Raw genomic sequence first — 20,545 nt, 5'->3', positions numbered from 1 at the left:
ACAGATCCTTTTTTTTTTTTTTTTTTTTTCAAACACATCATTTGTATATACATAGAAGCCTTGAAGGAGATGGATGTATTGTCAGTTTCTGGCTCTCCTTTGCATATGCATTATGTTGTATACCGTATGTTGATGCAGATTTTCTTTAGTTCTTCTTTCCTGAATGCGTGGCTGGCAGATATGGTGGTATTGCATCTTTCTAATAAGTACACCTGCTTTTCTTTTTGTGTTGATTAGATGAAGGTGCACTATGATATTAAGTGCTTGGGCTTAAAGCGGTAGAAAACTGCTGCAATAAAAGAAAAAAAAAGATACTTTATCATATCGTAATGTGCTAGTATGCACCGCATATTAGCACATTATGAAATACTTGCCTTAAAACGTAACCCTCCAGTGGCGCACTGTCAACGCTGAGAGGGCTTCCATCCCCCCCCCTGTCCTCCTTCTGGGTTCGCGAGTTTCGGCTGTGTGAGTGGTCGGAGCCGCAATGTCACTCCCGCACATGCATGTGGGAGCCCTTGGTTATGGCACGGTGCCCTGAAGGTTCAGCACGGTATGCCAGACCATCAGAGCGCATGTGCTGGTGACGTCCCCGGCTGCATCCAGGGTGAGTTTCTCATAAACGGTGCACTTTTAGGAGATATTCATTTTACCTACAGGTAAGTTTTTTTTGTTTTTTTTCCTTTTTTTTTTTCCTTTTTTTTTTTTTTCCTTTTTTTTTTTTTTTATTATAGGCTTACCTGTAGGTAAAAATCGCAAAGCGGACTTTACTACTGCTTTAAGAAGTAGGAGGTTCTTAAAGTATAAGGAAAGGCAAAACATTATATTTTCTCTAGTTTTGGATGGAGTGGAGAGGGATTGTTCTAGTTATTAATTGCTGTCTGTGTCCCTGTTAGTAAGATAAATCCTCTGTTTGTCTTGTTTACAATTCTCATTAAGCCTGGGTTCGCACTGTAGCGATGCGGGAACCAGCGCAATTCCAGTGCCGTTCCTGCACCTCATTTCTCCTGCAGGCAGTTCACACTGTCCACCGCGAACCGCTGTGGGTGTCGAAACAATGTTAATGACATCCCCAGAACAGTTCACAGATCCCAGTGCGAACTGTGGATTCAGACAGAAATTGGATCGCATGGGTAAGAACAGAGTCTTTGTATAGCAGATCCAGACTGTGGTGGTCATATATAATCCCCCCTCCCCCACCAACAAATCTACACATTTCTTTTTTTATTCAGTGGAAAATATGGACTATGGTGACACTAGATAGTCAGGAAATGTTGAACTAAACAGAGTAACTGGTTTGAGAAACATTCTTGTAAGCAGTGTACATGTGTAGTCTGACAGGATTCACAATTTTTTTTCCATTGCATGTGCTTAGGTTTTCAATAACTAACTGCAATTTTAGAAGATTTTATTCACTTTATTTATTTATTTTTTTAAAGTGTTATATACTATTTTTATTGGGTCACCATGCATTAGTTTTCCAACAACCAGTTTCTGTTCAGCACTTGAAAACACATTGCAAAATACATGGCTCTTCTTTTGGTTTTGAGTGTGATTTTTTTTTTTTTTTTTTTGATTTTCACATGTGGTTGAAGACTGAAGTGCTTTAACCCATTTGGAGTTCTCAGAATACATTGTAAAGAACCTGTAAGCAGCCCAAAACTGAGAGGGCCGTGAAGGGGAAGAAAAATAAGAGTGGGAAAGAAGACAAAGCTGAAAAGGGGGGGGGGGGGGGGGAGAGAGAAATTAAAAATTCACTCCTCCGCTGAGCCATATGCGTGTGAACAGGTAAAAAGGGACCAGTGGAAGCACTTGTTTGATTTCCTCTTCCTTGTCTTTTGCTAAGGCTATAATACTTTCCATAGAGTGTTTTCTGCTATTTTGGCTTACTATAAGGAAGGTAATGGGGGGATTCCTTTTTTCATAGTGCAGGTATATAGGCCTTGAACTAGCATAGAATTTTTTTTAAATTCTTTATAAATTGCACACAGACAAGAATAAGAGTAACAGTACATGATTGACATAGAAAAGTACCATACAATTATCACCAGATAATGACTGTCTTAGAATGGGCATCCAGCGTTAATCACTAGCATGGAATTTCTGTGTAATCATCTTCGAGAGATCAGATTGGTGCAGTATATACGGTATTTGGCTAGATCTGTTCAAAGTCAATGAGTTGTTTTGAATTTGAGTTTTTGGTCTCAAGTCAGGGAGACTCATTTTTCCCAAGACCCAAAAGACATAGAAGATGCTGCCCTCTTCCTCCGCCCACCTCCAGCAGTACTCACCATCTCGGGATAGAGTTTCCTCAGTAGAATCAGGACCCTATACCAGTGAGTGAGCACTTTATAGCCCAACTCTTGCTATTTGCTTGTAATGGGAAAATATAGAGTATGAGACCCCTCCGTTCTTTTGAAAATTCCCAACCTAGATCACTTTCCCACTTGAGCAGATACGAAGGTAGAGAGGATTCTGTGTTTTTGATTCAATCGTTTTTAATTGAACAATTAAAGAAATGTATTACAAAAGGTTACATATTCAATATAGCTGTCATGACAAGGATTTAATGCAAACTGTAACTTCCTTTAGCTATAGAGTATAAGTTGCTTCCCATTTTTTCCTATTGGTCAGTATTCCTTGGGCTTATCAAAGCGTTTATTTAACGGATACATAAAGAGAGAGAAACTTCCCTCCATGGCACCCCCATGGGAACTAGCTGTGCCCCTAGAGGGGTATTCCCCCCCCCCCCCCACCTCGTTTCTCCTGCAACGCCGAAACTGATCATCAACTTTCAAGAAGAACAGCATATAATGAATACATGTGGTTTGGAACAGCATAAAAGAAAAGAAGAAAGATCTACTTAAAAATATCTTACGGTTACCTAGGTAATTAAGGTGTGTGAGAAAAAGGTTTTCCACGGGGACCAGTTGGTTTCATATTTAGGCATATTGCCATCTCTATTATCCTTTCGTATTCAGCTATTGTATTTATTTTGGCTGTGATGTCCCTTAAGTGGGGAATATCCTTAGACTTCCATCTATACGTTATTGCAGAGCGTGCTGCCAGTAAAATATGTGTAGCTATAGATCTAGCTGCGATTGGGTAGCTTGTCATTTATACTAAGGATGGCTTGTTCAATGTTTGGTTTTGCATGGACTCCTGTCACCATTGATATCAAACTGTAAATTTCTGACCAGAAACTTCAGAGACTGGGGCAGGACCACACCATGTGTCAGGGTACCTACCTGCCCACATCCCCTCCAGCATAGGTTTGAGTTATCCTTTGAAAATTTGGCAACTATATGAAGAGTAAAATACCACCTCAGCATATGTTTTTGAGCAAGTTCTTTGTAATTTGAGCACCTAGAGAACTGGTGCTTGCATTTAATTGCATTTTTCCACTGGTGTTCTGAACTCTTTTCCCAGCAATTTTTCCCATTTCAGTAAGGGTTTGTGCTTGGTGAATGCATCTTTTGACTTCAGTGAGTTGTAAATTAGTAATGCCTTTCAGTTTGGGGTTACAGGACTGAGTAAAATTCCATACCTTTTCTATGATCTGTGTATGTGGGTGGCCTTCGTTCTTTGATAGTAGGAGGAAATCTGGGTGTAAGTAAAGAATTCTGTGTTCGAATGTTGTATTTTTGTTGAATATTTGTAAAAGGCATTAGTTTGTCCCCTATGGTGATGTCTGCTAAATTTAGGAGATTCTTTCCTAACTATTTGTTTAACCGTAAGTTGGGGATTATCCACTGGAGAAATTCTAAAGGAATGAGGATATTGTCGGGTAAAATTCAGTCCCTGATGGGCTTAGCTCAGACCAGGCCTGAACTGTTGCCTGAATAGTGGGGTGGTCTGCTATGTCACTGTTCTTAGGTGGGTTGGAGGCCATAAGAAGTGAGAGTGGAGATTTGTTATTTAACCATGCTAGTTCTAGTTGACACCAGAGTTTCATAGTGGGTTTGGTGAACCAATTTTTAAGTTGATCTAAGACTGCTGCCGTGAAGTAATCTTTTAACACTGGTAAGCCCATGCCTCCCACAGATTTGTGTCTGTTTTGTATGTGAGGAGAGCATCTAGCCCATCTCCCTGAACACTCAAATTTCGATAATTGCCTTTGCATTGTTGTAAAAAAGGACGGGGGTATTTGATTTGGCAAACCTCTGAAGAAGTAAATTAATTTTGGGAGTAGTAACATTTTTTTACGCTGCTAGGTGTTCAGACCAGGTTAGGAAATGCTTTTGGATTCTAGAGAGTTCTTGTTGAAAGGTGTTGACTAGTGGGGTGTAGTTGACATGATATAGATTTGTGAGGGGGAGGTGAGTTTAATATGTGATGGAGTCTTTGGTCCAAGGGTATGGAAGATTCAGTTTTAGGGACAATTCTAGGTTTTTATCCATGTACAGTCCTAATATCGAAAAAAGAATGCCGCTCACTAAGCCTCCGGACCTTAATAGGTGCTCCTGCCCTACTGTGAACTCTCAGGTGTTGGCTCTGCACAAGTCTGTAGAAACAAGAAAATCCTGGACTGCCTCACTCCGTAGAAAAGGCATCTTTATTGAAAAAATTGTATAAAATCCAACATAGCAGTCAAATCAAGACGTGGACAAGAAAGGGATTAATAGCTAACGCGCTTCACATTGTTTGCTTACTCATAGCTGATGAGTAAGCATCAAACGATGTGAAACGCATTAGCTATTAATCCCTGTCTTGTCCACGTCTTGATTTGACTGCTATGTTGGATCTTATACTATTTTTTTCAATAAAGATGCCTTTTCTATGGAGTGCGGCAGTCCAGGATTTTCTTGTTTCTACATTTCTAATATGTTTGACTTGGTGGTGTTAACCTTGTAATAGGATACTGTGCTGAACAATTGTAATATGTCATGTGCTGCAGGTAATGATATGGCCGGATTAGATAAAGAAAGAATAACGTCGTCTGCAAACAATGATATTGTATGTTGGTGTTTGTGAACTGTGATGCCCTGTATGTTCGTATCTAATCTTATTTTCTCCGCTAGGGGTTCCATAATTAAGGCAAAAATTATAGGGGACAGGGAACACCCCTGTCTGGTCCCATTAGTGATTTGGAATGTTTTGGAAAACATTCCTTCCGTAAAAACAAATGCTGATGGAGATGAATATAGTGCTAATATTGCGTTTTGCATTGGGCTGGTCATCCCAAAGTTCTCCAAATGCAGAAGGTTTAGCATTCTTCTGGTGGCGTCTGTGGTCTGGCGACCCAATACAAAACCCACTTGGTCATAATTTATCAGTTTCGACAGCAGGTTTGTTAGTCTGTTTGCTAGCATCTTGGCGTATAGTTTCAAATCTACGTGCAGTAAAGAGTTTGGCCTAAAGTTTTGTGGTAGTTAGGTTCTTTGCCCAGCTTGGGAAGGGTGATTATTGTGGCTGTGAGCATTTCCGGGGGAAATTTCGCTGTGGTCTTTGCCGCCTCAAAGACTCTATGTAAGTGCGGTGATAGGATAGGGCTAAACATTTGCTAATATTCAGAAGAATATCCATCAGGTCCTGGGGATTTGTTGTGGGGGAGGTTTTTAATAGTTTTTTTTCTATTTCCTGTGTTGTAAAGGGTTGGTTCAAGTGGTGCAAGTAAGTTTGAGATATTGTAGGTAGGTTCACCGAGGTTAAGAAGTCAGATATTGTGGCATCATTGGGTTGGAAGGTTTTAGGGTCATTTCTAAGATTATAAAGCGTTTCGTAGTAATCACTAAAGGCGTCTGCAATTTCTTTGGGTTTGTGACTTTTACTTTGGATTTAGTATTTATGATGTAGGGGATTTTTTGTTTGATTATCTTTTCTTTAAGTTGATTAGCTAGTAGTTTCCCCACCTTATTCCCATATCTGTATGACTGGGCCTTTAGGGAACGCATCTGATAGTCATGTTGGGCTATCAAGTGGGTTCGTAATTCCTACCTGGAAGAAAACAATAAGTCCCTGAGTTTTTGTGTTGAGTTCTGCTTATTTAGACTTTCTAAGTGGTGGATTTTAGCTAGTAATTCGTTAAGCCGTTCTGACTGTTTGTTTTATTTTTGCGCTCATCTGTATGAGCAGACCTCTAATGTAGACTTTGGGTGTTCCACAATATGAAGGGAACATCGACCGAAGGAGCGTTAATGGTAAAGAATTCTTTGAGTGCTTTTTCCTATTTGGTCTGAGTTTTTAGGTTGAGATGGGGTATAGATGTCGTTATGCCATCTGTTTGCTCTGGTTTCGGTACGATGATCCCCCACACCAATGGAAGTTGGAGCATGGTCTGACCATGTAATACAATGTATTTCTGACTGACAACCTGTTGCAAAATACATTTGTCTACTAAAAACAAGCCTATGCGAGAATGTGTGATGTACAGTAGAGTAGAATGTAAAGTCTTTTTCTGATGAGTGTTGGCATCTCCACACATCATAAAGACCTGAGGAGGAGATGAATCGGTCCAGAGTTGCTCTACGCTGTTGGTGTCTTGTATCGCTGGACAAGTCCAGATCTTTATCAGGGAATGCGTTAAGTCTCCGCACATGATTACATTTCCTTGTCTCATTGTGGAGACTTTCTTCCAAATCTTTTTCAAAAATGCTACTTGTTTTGTGTTGGGGAGGTACACATTAACCAATGTGTACTTGGTGTTATCGAGTTCACATACAAGGACTATATATCTGCCTGAGTTGTCCAAGTGTACGTCCAGACTTTTGAATTGGATAGAGACCTTGATGGCTATTGCTACTTCCCTTTTTTGGATGGGCCGTTAGCTTGAAAAATGTGGGGGAATTGGCGGTGTTGGAAGGTAGGTGGTCTTTGGGAAACAAAGTGAGTCTCTTGAAAGCAGATTACATCCCTTTGGAGTCTTTTTGCTTTCTTCCATGCCATCTGCCTCTTATGAGGGCTGTTCAGTCCCTTAACATTGAAGGAGGTGATTTTAAGTGGCATGCTGAAATGGTGAGGAGGTCAGTTTATGGTTTGAGTAGGGATGAGCTGGTGTAACGTTGAATTACCTGTCTCTGGATGGGATGCGGAGGCTATCCTGGTAGGCAGATGAACGTTGGATGATGAGATGTAGTCCACCGTAATAGTGCATAGAGATGAGATGGTTGGATCCTTAGGAAAAACCTTTTAGAAAGAAGTTATTTGAGGTTCAAAGAAATACAACAGTGTAACAACTTGTGATTCGAAGGAGAATCTGTGCGGTAAGAACAACCGCTCAACGTATGGGGGGTAACTGAAAAACAATGCGGCATTCCCCTGGGCCATCAGGGGGAGATTAAGTGTACAGGACATGAGTAGGGTGTTCAGCCTGTTTTGGCATCAGAATTGTTACAGGTTGATGCTGGTGAACTGGTGTTATTTTCGTCTGTGGCTCCTGGGGCAATAATTTGACATTCCTGCATGAGGCAGAGGCCTTCTTTCATATTGGTGATCAAATGTGTGGTGCCTTCCCTTGTGACAAGCAGCTTCGCTGGATACAGCCAGCGGTAAGCAATATTGTGGTTGTTGGGGGCTTTGTTATGGTGGCCAGTTGTCTGCGTTGTTGCATGGTGAAGGCTGACAAGTCAGCGAAGAAGGCTAGTTTTTGCAGGTCAGAGGGTAAAGAGTCACGGTGCCTAGTTGTCACCATGAAATGATCCTTAGTGTGGTAAAAGTGGATTCTGACAGTAGTGTCTTTGGGCAGATGCGAGGCAATGTGCCTTGTTTGCCTGTGTATGCGATCTATAATGACATCTTCCACTGCTGCTACTCTCCCTAGAAGTGGGCGTCCTGTAAAGATGACTTTAAGAGCACAGCGCAGACTGCTCAATGAGGTGAAGAAGAATCCTAGAGTGTCAGCTAAAGACTTACAAAAGTCTCTGGCATATGCTAACATCCCTGTTAGCGAATCTACGATACGTAAAACACTAAACAAGAATGGATTTCATGGGAGGATACCACAGAGGAAGCCACTGCTGTCCAAAAAAAACATTGCTGCACGTTTACAGTTTGCACAAGAGCACCTTGATGTTCCACAGCAGTACTGGCAAAATATTTTGTGGACAGATGAAACCAAAGTTGAGTTGTTTGGAAGAAACACACAACACTATGTGTGGAGAAAAAGAGGCACAGCACACCAACATCAAAACCTCATCCTAACTGTGAAATATGGTGGTGGGGCATCATGGTTTGGGGCTGCTTTGCTGTGTCAGGGCCTGGACGGATTGCTATCATCAAAGGAAAAATGAATTCCCAAGTTTATCAAGACATTTTGCAGGAGAATTTAAGGCCATCTGTCCACCATTTGAAGCTCAACAAAAGATGGGTGTTGCAAAAGGACAACGACCCAAAGCATAGAAGTAAATCAACAGAATGGCTTAAACAGAAGAAAATAAGCCTTCTGGAGTGGCCCAGTCAGATTCCTGACCTCAACCCGATTGAGATGCTGTGGCATGACCTCAAGAAAGCAATTCACACCAGACATCCCAACAATATTGCTGAACTGAAACAGTTCTGTAAGGCCTAAAGAGGAATGGTAAAGAATTACTCCTGACCGTTGTTGTGCAAGTCTGATCTGCAACTACAGAAAACGTTTGGTTGAAGTTATTGCTGCCAAAGGAGGTTCAACCAGTTATTTAAATTCAAGGGTTCACATACTTTTTACACCTGCACTGTGAATATTTACATGGTGTGTTCAATAAAAACATGGTAACATTTAATTATTTGTGTGTTATTAGTTTAAGCAGACTGTGATTGTCTATTGTTGTGACTTGTGAAGATCAGATCACATTTTATGACCAATTTGTGCAGAAATCCATATCATTCCAAAAGGGTTCACATACTTTTTATTGCAACTGTATAAGCATGCAGAGTGGATCGCAAAGACACTAAACATATCCTTTAATGTGCTGTCCATTACTGGTGTATTAGCAGTGGGAAAATCAGAAATTGAATCTTGCAGTTCCCTGGTATCATCTAATGATGAGTCCAGGCTTACCTCCAGGTCTTCCACTGTAGAACAGTCCATCTTTTGCCTGCTTTTGGCCGGGCTGGATGATGCAGATGGTGGTAGAGAGAAGCCCCCCTTCCTTGGCCTGTTGGTATTATGGCTTGAGCTCGTTGCAGGAGCCACGCTGCTCTGTGTGCGAGAGCCGCGTGTGTGCTCTCCTTGCTTACCGCCGCCATCTTGGTCTGTATAATGGCGCTGCAGCATTAAGTAACCAGGTAATTTTCCCGGTTGTATGCCCTCTTTCCTCTTGGGGGATGACATCCTGAGGTACCCCCGCTCTGTGTGGGTCGGTCGGTGCCGTGAAACGAGGCTGTTAGTCGGTGTATGTGTCCCCAATGGCCCGTGGCGGCGAGGAGCTGCCTCAGTGAGCTTCCATTCAAAGGGACACTTTGTTTAACCCCTTCCTGCCGAGCGTACGCAGATGTGCGTACTCGGCTTTCCGGGGGTTATACCGGGATGATGCCGCAGCAAAGAAAAGGCATACGGAAGTCGCGCCCGCATATGTAAACTGTGTTCAAATCACACATGTGAGGTATCGCCATGATCGTCAGAGCAAGAGCAATAATTCTAGCACTAGACCTCCTCTGTAACTCTAACCTGGTAACCGTAAAAAAAATTTAAAGCGTCACCTATGGAAATTCTTAGGTACCCTAGTTTGTTGTCATTCCACGAGTGCGTGCAATTATAAAGCGACATGTTTGTGATCTATTTACTCGGCGTAACATCATCTTTCACATTATGCAAAAAAATTGGGGTAACTTTACTGTTTGGATTTTTTTAAATTCATGAAAGTGTCCCTTTTTCCAAAAATATGCGTTTAAAACACCACTGCACAAATACCGTGTGATATAAAATATTGCAACAATCTCCATTTTATTCTCTAGATTCTCTGCTAAATATATATATATATATATATATATATATATATATATATATATATATATATATATATATATATATATATATATATATATATATATATATATATATATTATGTTTGGGGGTTCTAAGTAATTTTCTAGCAAAAAATACGGATTTTAACTTGTAAACACCAAATTTCAAAAATAGGCTTAGTCATGAAAAGGGTTAAACTGCTGCAATATTGCTGCTTGTCTCATTATAACCAGACTTGATATGCTATAGATGTAGTAAAAGTAATAAAAACTGATATTTAGAGAATTGTATCTATTTCTATACTGAAATAAAATAAAAAAAAAAAAAAAGTGTATTTGAGGGGCCTGAAAATTTGAGTTTTGCTCATGTATGGCCAATCACAACTTCTTCTTTAACCACTTGACCTCCGGAAGATTTATCCCCCTTCATGACCAGGGCATTGTTTGCGATACGGCACTGCGTTACTTTAACTGACAATTGTGCGGTCATGTAACACTGTACACAAAAAAAATTTCCCCACAAATGGAGCTTTTTTTTTATTTTTGCACAAATTTTTTTTTTTTTTTTTTTAGTTTCTGCTATAAAACATATCCAATAAAATGTAAAAAAAAATAAACTTTCTTCATCAATTTAGGCCAATATGTATTCTGCTACATGTTTTTGGAAAAAAAATCCCAATAAGCATATAATGTTTGGTTTGCGCAAAAGTTATAGCATCTACAAACTATGGGATATACTGGAATTTTTTTTTTTTTATACTAATCACTTCAGCTTCTGCTGTGACTAATCACAGCAGAAGATGATCAGCGGGTGCCGGTGACTGGATGTCCACCGATACCTGCCGATCGGCAAGGAGAGACGCAGGATGGATGTAAACAAGGCAGAGCTCTGTTCTGACAGTGGGGATGTTAGGGATTTTCTCTTCCTGCAAAGCCCTTTCCTTAGTAAAAACAGTACACAAAAACACTGGCTAGGCACACTTAACCTTTTGATCACCCCCGACGTTAACCCCTTCCCAGCCAGTGTCAGTACAGGGACGGTGAATAGTTTTAGTACTGATCATTATATTAGTGTCCCTGGTTCCCACAATGTGTCAAAAGTGTCAGTGTCCGAATGTCCACCATAATATTGCTGTCCCGCTATATGTCGCTGATTGATGCCATTACTAATATAAAAAAAAATATAGTATATCCCATAATTTGTAGACGCTATAACTTTTGCGCAGACCAATCAATATAGGCTTTTTGGGATTTTGCTGGCAGCTCACGCGCACTTCCCCTAGACGGAAGTGTAGAATCGCGTGTATGTATACGTGATCCTGCGCAGAACAGCCGCCCTGTAGCAGTAAATCTGCTATGGGGTGGTCGTTAAGTGGCTAAAGTGCTTGTAAAGGCATAAGGTTTTTATCTTGAGTAAATGCTACGCCGCACTATAAATATGATCTCATCAAAAATATAAAAATATGTAAATGGGATCAATATAAGAAACAGCAGCTAAAATTAGAACAAATTGTAAAATTAATTGAAAAGTGCTGTACTATGCACTATACACAGCACTTTTCAATTAATTTATTTTACAATTTGTTCTGATTTTAGCTGCTGTTTCTTATATTGATCCTATTACCTTTTACATATTTTTATTGAGATCATATTTATAGCGCGGCTTAGTATTTACTCATTTATGTTTGCACGAATTGTGAGACGTGTTTAACGCCAGCAGCTTTTTCTTTCTCTATACATTTAATGGGTATCTGGTCAGTGGTGGCTCTCAGGGTTCTTTGTGTTTTCTAGGTTTCTATCTTAATGCATACTATGCATTAAGATAAAAACCTTAAGTGTGTAGCAGCCCCCCTAATAATTGAGCCCCCTCTCTATCCAGCGATGTACACGAGTGCCTCTCCCTCCTGAGACACAGAAGAGACACCATTGGCTCCCACTGCTGTGAATCAAAGTCAGTAAGCCAATCAGAAGAGAGGGGGGGCCGAATCGCGGCTCCATTTCTGAATGGACACACAGAGCTGCGGCTCGGCTGTGCCCTCATAGTAAGTTGCTTGCTGTGGGGGGCACTCGACAGGAGGGAGGGGCCAGGAGCACCAAAGAGGGACCCGAGAAGAGGAGGATCCAGGCTGCTCTGTGCAGAACCATTTCACAGAGCAGATAAGTATAACATGTTTGTTTCTTTTAAAGAAAAGATGTCAGTATCACTTTAAATTATCTTATATATGAAGTACCCCCCCATGGAAATACTAAGGCACTTTAAAGGCAACTGATCAGCAATTTTTTTAGAAAAAAAAAATATATAGAAGTATTAATATAAAATATGCGGTGCATACATCACCATCAATAATAGCATAAAAGACAAGAGCAGAATCATATATCAGATATAAATGCAAATCTTTCTGGGCGTAACACTGAAGGATTTGCATTTATATCTGATATATGATTCTGCTCTTGTTTTTTTATGCAATTATTGATGGTGATGTATGCACCACATATTTTATATTAATACATTTTCTATATTTTTTTCTAAAAATTTGCTAATCAGTTGCTTTTAAAGTCTCTTAGTATTTCCTTGGGGGGTACTTCCTATATTATAATGTCTAAATTGGGATGTTGGCAACCTGTAGATCTTCTTGGTTGGATCTCTATAAACTTTAAATTATCTAATCACCACAGTTTGACAGAAAAAGAAGGTGTACAGAAATTTGCTGGTGCTGCTTAGAGGTAGTGGAATAGCAGAGTGAACCGAGATTGATTGATTGTCTTATGTTCAGCTACTATTTGGCATACTTTTTTTGAAACTAAGACAGGACTGGAAGCTTTTCATCAAAGGGGGGGGGGGGGGGGGGTCACCAGGGTGGATTTGGTTTAAATCAAGTCAATTTAAATCACTAGTAAAAAGGCTTGATTTAAATCCACTCGATTTTAAGTCATAATTTTTCTAGCCCAACTGTCATCTCTGTCCCGCAGCGTATCTCCTCTGACTCGCTGTTAACTCACTGATGGTCCCACTTACTTTAATGGGATGACTGGTGATGCGACAGTGACACAATAAGGTGAGGGATGTGGCGGCAGCAGGTGAGTGGATGCCCACTAACATGATGGATCCGAAATGACAAGAGCTCTTTAAATGTAAGGACTCCTCCTTGCTGGTAGTTGGTATGAAATCATGTAAATGCATCAATACAGTGCATTTTATCTCAGCTCGCAGAGCTTGGATTCATTGAATGAGTCAGTTTACCAAAAATGTAAATGTTGCAGAATATACAGCCTCATGCTACATAACTAAGCTTCATTTCATGCTGAATAAACAAAATTATTAATGTATCTCAATTAGAAAATGATCTTTTAGATTTTTTTTTACTCCAAAAGCCTTTTATTAAAAATACATTTTGATATAAATCAAAAAAATCAGATTTAAATACATTTTTTTTTTTTTAAATAGATTTTTTGATTCACCCTGGGGGTCACAAATTAAACAATGCAACTATGCTGTGAAATTAATTTAAATGTACCTTTGCAGTATGTGATTTTGTGTATGTGTGTAACAATATAACTTTTTTTCTCTTCCATTTTAGGCTTTCCTCACCTAGGAAGAACTGTGTACCATTCCTACATTCCTTTAAGTCACCTGGAATCCTCTACAGGTGGTAGCCCTCTGCTCACTCACATGGGGCCACGGAATCTGATTGAGCCTCCAAAAGGTAACAAACTCTTTTGTAACTTTAGCAGTGTCTTACTGGGAGTAATTATTTTGGTATTTCCAGTATTTTACATGCAGTATTTGTGTTCAAGGCATATTCCACCTTTTGTAAAAAAAAAAAAAATATTTTTTGTTTTTGAGCCTGTAAAGCATTGCAGCCATGATCAATGGATTGTGGGTGCAATGCACAGGCTCCTGCAGACTCTGTTCCTCAGGCCTTGGGTCGGTATGGAGTTTTGGAGCTGAGCTAGAGGAAGTGAACAATGGACTACAAGTGTGGTGACATCACCGCTCTCATGCTCCGTTGAGAATGGAGTCCCTCTGTCACGGTGGGAGATGGGATATAGTCTTGCATTCAGGCACAATAAATTATACTGAATTTTTAGTGGGACTTTTAAGATGCCATATCAATTTATAACACAAACCTTTATATAAAATCCTTATAACTTTCATCTTCGTTATTTAAAAAGACTGAACTCTTATGTCCCGTACACACGGTCGGACTTTGTTCGGACATTCCAACAACAAAATCCATGGATTTTTTCAGACGGATGTTGGCTCAAACTTGTCTTGCATACACACGGTCACACAAAGTTGTCGGAAAATCCGATCGTTCTAAATGCGGTGACGTAAAACACGTACGTCGGGACTATAAACGGGGCAGTGGCCAATAGCTTTTATCTCTTTATTTATTCTGAGCATGCGTGGCACTTTGTGCGTCGGATTTGTGTACACACGATCGGAATTTCCGACAACGGATTTTGTTGTCGGAAAATTTTATATCCTGCTCTCAAACTTTGTGTGTCGGAAATTCCGATGGAAAATGTGTGATGGAGCCCACACACGGTCGGAATTTCTGACAACAAGGTCCTATCACACATTTTCCGTCAGAAAATCCGACCGTGTGTATGGGGCATTATGCCATAAAATATATTATTTATACGCTTCCATAGGGCTTTTGGTAATATCATATACAGTGGGGCAAAAAAGTATTTAGTCAGCCACCAATTGTGCAAGTTCTCCCACTTAAAAAGATGAGAGAGGCCTGTAATTGTCATCATAGGTATACCTCAACTATGTGAGACAAAATGTGGAAACAAATCCAGACAATCACATTGTCTGATTTTTTTTTTTTTTTTTTTAAAGAATTTATTTGCAAATTATGGTGGAAAATAAGTATTTGGTCAATATCAAAAGTTCATCTCAATAGTTTGTTATATATCCTTTGTTGGCAATGACAGAGGTCAAACATTTTCTGTAAGTCTTCACAAGGTTGCCACACACTGTTGCTGGTATGTTGGCCCATTTCTCCATGCAAATCTCCTCTAGTGATGTTTTGGGGCTGTTGCTGGGCAACACGGACTTTCAACTCCCTCCAAAGCTTTTCTATGGGGTTGAGATCTGGAGATTGGCTAGACCACTCCAGGACCTTGAAATGCTTCTTACAAAGCCACTCCTTCGTTGCCCGGGCGGTGTGTTTGGGATCATTGTCATGCTGAAAGACCCAGCCACGTTTCATCTTCAGTGCCCTTGCTGATGGGAGGAGGTTTGCACTCAAAATCTCACAATACATGGCCGCATTCATTCTTTCATGTACACGAATCAGTCATCCTGTTCCCTTTGCAGAGAAACAGCCCCAATGCATGATGTTGCCACCCCCATGCTTCACAGTAGGTGTGGTGTTCTTTGGTTGCAACTCAGCATTCTCTCTCCTCCAAACACGACGAGTTGTGTTTCTACCAAACAGTTCTACTTTGGTTTCACCTGACCATATGACATTCTCCCAATCCTCTTCTGGATCATCCAAATGCTCTCTAGCAAACCTCAGACGGGCCCAGACATGTACTGGCTTAAGCAGGGGGACACGTCTGGCATTGCAGGATCTGAGTCCCTGGCGGCGTAGTGTGTTACTGATTGTAGCCTTTGTTACATTGGTCCCAGCTCTCTGCAGGTCATTCACTAGGTCCCCCCGTGTGGTTCTGGGATTTTTGATCACCGTTCTTGTGATCATTTTGACCCCACGGGGTGAGATCTTGCATGGAGCCCCACATCGAAGGAGATTATCAGTGGTCTTGTATGTCTTCCATTTTCTAATTATTGCTCCCACAGTTGATTTCTTCACACCAAGCTGCTTGCCTATTGCAGATTCAGTCTTCCCAGCCTGGTGCAGGTCTACAATTTTGTTTCTGGTGTCCTTCGACGGCTCTTTGGTCTTCACCATAGTGGAGTTTGGAGTGTGACTGTTTGAGGTTGTGGACTGGTGTCTTTTATACTGATAACAAGTTCAAACAGGTGCCATTAATACAGGTAATGAGTGGAGGACAGAGGAGCCTCTTAAAGAAGAAGATACAGGTCTGCGAGAGCCAGAAATCTTGCTTGTTTGTAGGTGACCAAATACTTATATTCCACCATAATTTGCAAATAAATTCTTTCAAATGTGATTGTCTGGATTTGTTTCCACATTTTGTCTCTCATAGTTAAGGTATACCTATGATGACAATTACAGGCCTCTCTCATCTTTTTAAGTGGGAGAACTTGCACAATTGGTGGCTGACTAAATACTTTTTTGCCCCACTGTAAGTTTAACAAAACATGAATTCTACAACCTGTACAATTATAACTTCATAGTGTGCCCTGGTTACCCTCCCCATCAGTATTTTTACATTTCTTATTAGCCAACACTTTTATTTAAAAGACTTCACTTGTACATGTTGATCAAGTGGTTGGGCACCTGCTATAAACCTTGCTAGCAAACTCCCACTACCCTGGCCCTTGTACTCCTCAACATGGGGGCAAAGTGCTTTGCCAGGGTGATCCCACCCGCTGTTGAGGGGACCTGCTGTGGTATTGTTCAGTGGGATGTGTGCTTTTATACCTTCACTTTCGTGGCCAGCAGGCTGCATAATTGGATAAGGGTCTGGTATGCGTTTTTCTAAAGTCGTCTTCTTGGGCAGCTTTGAGAGAAGGCTCCTACCACCTAGAAACACATCCATCATTATAAAAAAGGAGCATCATGCTTCTAAGCCTCAGTTCTTTGTGCTTCCTCCAGACCAACAGAAAGCGCTACATGTTCATTTTATGTGGGGTTTTCAGGCTGTTGTGCTAGTTGCAGGCCCCCCCCCCCCCCCCGTCTGGCTACCTCTCCCAAAGGGGTCTCCGTACTGACTGGTGAGCCTAGACAGGGTTCATAGGAGAGAAAAGGCATTTTTTTCATCTTCACATTCTCTATTTAATTTTTTTATGTAGATGGCCCAAGGTTTCACTCCCATCGGGGAGCCCGCACCCTTCCCTCAGCTGTAGTGCATCTATTGCGACCCCTTATGGCAGTTTTCCAAGCAAGCCCCTTGATTTTTGACCTGGAATTACCGTTTTGGCCTGAGTGCTTGCACAGGTTGTCCTGTGTTGTTCTGTGTTAGGGCTGGGTGACCTAAAGCAGTGGTTTGTGTGCACACTTGGTTTCCAACAAAGCGCAGCAGAAGAAAACGCCAGACCTGATTTTAGGGCACCTCAGCCCATTTGCCTGATTCATTTCCAGTGACGCACTTCTGGGCTATGTCTCATTGGATGATGCACATCTAGTACATGTCACTTCTGGCTCCACGGACTGGTCATCACCGCCGAGGCAGCAAGGTGCGTAAAGGGACTGCAGACATGGATTTTCTCAGTCACGCAGAGTGGCAACCAGGGAAACAGCATGGTGGTATGTATTTTTAATTTCCACCTATATACATATTGCAGAGACAGCTTGGGGGGCGCAGAGCTGAGGCAAGCAACACTATTTGACACGATGTCGGAAGCCACACCATTTGACTGCCCTACAAATTATGCCACACAGCACAGCTTCAAGGTAATCCAGGGATTGCACAATAGTTACGCCCTTATACTTAACTGCACATTCACCCTTGCAAGTGGGCCTCTTTTTAGTGGGGTCCAGTTTATTAGCCTACTCCAGACTTGTTCCTTGTGTCTTTCCTATTAGACTAAGGCTCTAGAAAAGAAAAAAACTACTTCTTTGGATGCCAAACTGTCTGCTAATTGGTCTAAACCCATATGTCAGAAGTGTATCAACAAGTTACCTGCCAAAATATCTGAGATTGCTTAAAGGTCTGGATGCCTAAATCAAGGAAGAAATGTCAGCCACCTTTTGCTCCTTCTGCTGCCTAGTACAAAGTTTGCAGTCTCAAACTACACTGGTTCCTGTAACCAATCCTACATGTCAGGTAGCAGTCCTTCATGCGGTTGGGAGGTGCCAAGCCAACTAGAGGCAACAAGAGAGTCAGTTGCTATTCTGAGTCTGAAGAAGGCTAATGTAGGGAGAAGGCAAAACTCCAAAAATTCCTTTTCCTAACACAAGATACATAGAAATTGTTAAAAGTGATATGTGGAACCCTTGGCATCACTATGGTACGCCAAACTCCTGTATAGAGAACTTCAAACTTAAGATACACTAATTTTCCAGTCCACCAGTCTTGGACAAATCAGAATGGGCGGACCCAAAAAAGAAAATAGTTTTTCTGGCCTCCCTGAAATGCAGATTTCCATTTGCAGAAGATATGGATATCTGGACAAAATGTCCTAAATTAAATAAATACATTTTTAAGACAACCAACTTATCCTTTAAAGATATGGGCACACTCAGGGATGCAATAAAAAAAAAAAAAAAAGTGGCACTATCAAAAAGAGCACGGGAAGCAGGAGCAGCAAATTTTAAACCAGCACTGGCCATCACACATGTGGCCTGTATGCTTATCCCTGGTGGAGCCAGTTCCAAGCTCATCTAGAACCAGCAACATCCAGAGAAGAGCTTCTCATAACACTGTCCTCACTGAACAAAGCATTGTCCTCCTTTATTGCTGATGCCTCGGCAGAGGGAGTAAGGAACGTTCGCTCTTCAGCCTTCATTAATTTATCTAGGAGAGCTCTGTGGCTAAAGACCTGGGTGGGAGTCGTAACCTCCAAAGCAAAATTGTGTGGAGTCCCTCTCTCAGTAAATCTTTTTATTTGGTCCAAAACTGAAATCGATCATGGAATTCCACTATTGAAGAAAAAACAAAACCTGGGCGATTTTCGCCCCCAATTTTATCAAGTGCAACGAAAGCAAAGGAAAAACAAGAAAAGATGGTCGTTCGTTCAATCAGGGAAAATGTAGAAGGGTTTGAGAAGAACCCTTCCCAAAAGTCAGTGACTCAGTACCAGTGAGGGAAGACTGTGGTGGCATTTTTCTACAATGGGCGACGGCAAACTAATTTAACTTATCTTGAATATCATTCCAGTGGGAAACAACATAACGTTGTCCATTACTCAATCCTAGAGGCAGCTGGTAACTTCACTCCAAAAAAACAGACAAGGCAGCAAGAATGTTAACATCCTTAGAAGAACTCCTAGCCCAGAAAGTAATGTTTTTGTTCCCACCAAAGAGTAGGGAAGAGGGCTTTATTCCCACATTTTCTTCAGGAAAAAACCATCAGGAAAATTCCATTGTCATTCTAAATTTGAAACACTTAAAATGAAACCACAAGATACAAAAAATTCCAAATGAAGTCAATCTGCCCCCCCAGAAATATTTTAATACCCGGCACCTTCATCTCTACACTAGACCCCAGGGATTCCTACTTGCACATCACCTATGAACACAAGCAAAGCCACCAACAGTTCTTGAGGTTTAAAAAGGCAGTATATATAAAACAATATGTTGTAATAACACACTACAAACAGCGCTAATGTTGAACAAGAGATATAAAATCATGTGGCCAACTTCACACGAAAGTCCTTTAAGAGTAGTGCGGAGTAGAAAACAAATAGTTCAGAGAGTGTTCATAGGTGATAATCAAGCAGTGTGCACCTTCCCACCGGTCAGTTCAGTTCCACCCTGTGATAACACACTCCCCTCAGGGGGTTCCACTCACCAGAGCTGACAATTAAATAAGCCTCCAAGAGAAGATAATCGCTTAATCACACACCGCTACTAGCACCACTCCGGGGGATTCACCAGGAATCAGGGCTCTCAAACGTGGGGTTGTCCAGGCCATCAATGTCTTTCTCCATCTCAGGAATGGAGAAAGACATTGATGGCCCTGATTCCTGGTGAATCCCCCGGAGTGGTGCTAGTAGCAGTGTGTGATTAAGAGATTATCTTCTCTTGGTGGCTTATTTAATTGTCAGCTCTGGTGAGTGGAACCCCCTGAGGGGAGTGTGTTATCACAGGGTGGAATTGAACTGACCGGTGGAAGGTGCACACTGAGATTCTGCTTGATTATCACCTATGAACACTCTCTGAACTATTTGTTTTCTACTCTGCACTACTCTTAAAGGACTTTCGTGTGAAGTTGGCCACATGATTTTATATCTCTTGCTCAACATTAGCGCTGTTTGTAGTGTGTTATTACAATATATTTTATATATACTGCCTTTTGAAATTTTGATGATTTTTTTTAAACGGCCGCTTTTTAAATATTTTTTTAATATTATTTTAAATGTTCAACCATTTTGGGTGTACAAATTGGGTGATACTTATGTATTTAGCTCTGACCTCAGTCTTGAACAGTAATTATTCCTTTGGCGCTGAGTGCTGTGTTGCAGGCCCGAGTGAACACCTTTATTGTTATATAGTTCTTGAGGTTTGCAATAAGAGGGCAGCAGGGGGTGCTACACCTACAACACACTGCTCTGCTATTTGGCCTCTCCTCAACACTGAGTATATTCACAAAAGTACTGGCAGAAACACTGAAGGCACGAAGACTGCACGGGATTAGAGTGGTTCCATTTTTAAACGATGGCCTGTTCTGAAAATCAAGGACCTCCCTGTTTTCAAAATTTACCGACAGACCTCGTAAGCAGGAAAAAGCTAATTTCTGGTACACGTGGGCTGAAAACTGTCGGTTCTGCAGGACCTGGGCAACTTTCAGCCCCTGTTTACAGCTCCCTGTCCCACAGAAGGATATTCTTACAGAGTTATTTCCA

At 41.1% G+C, this 20,545-nt stretch overlaps 1 protein-coding gene across 6 annotated transcripts in view; it reads left to right on the top strand.

Moving 5' to 3' along the window:
- The window catches only part of TNRC18 (trinucleotide repeat containing 18), a 459,641-nt gene that overhangs the window by 66,932 nt on the left and 372,164 nt on the right, over positions 1-20,545 (top strand). For all 6 annotated transcript variants that reach the window (XM_073633133.1, XM_073633134.1, XM_073633132.1 and 3 more), the window contains exon 3: positions 13,461-13,586. In XM_073633133.1, coding sequence (XP_073489234.1) covers positions 13,461-13,586 — 126 coding nt within the window. The remainder of the gene's footprint in view (positions 1-13,460; positions 13,587-20,545) is intronic.

Source organism: Aquarana catesbeiana, linkage group LG06, assembly GCF_042186555.1.
Source record: "Aquarana catesbeiana isolate 2022-GZ linkage group LG06, ASM4218655v1, whole genome shotgun sequence".
NCBI classification, from domain to species: domain Eukaryota; kingdom Metazoa; phylum Chordata; class Amphibia; order Anura; family Ranidae; genus Aquarana; species Aquarana catesbeiana.
This window is presented reverse-complemented; position numbering and strand designations above follow the sequence as displayed.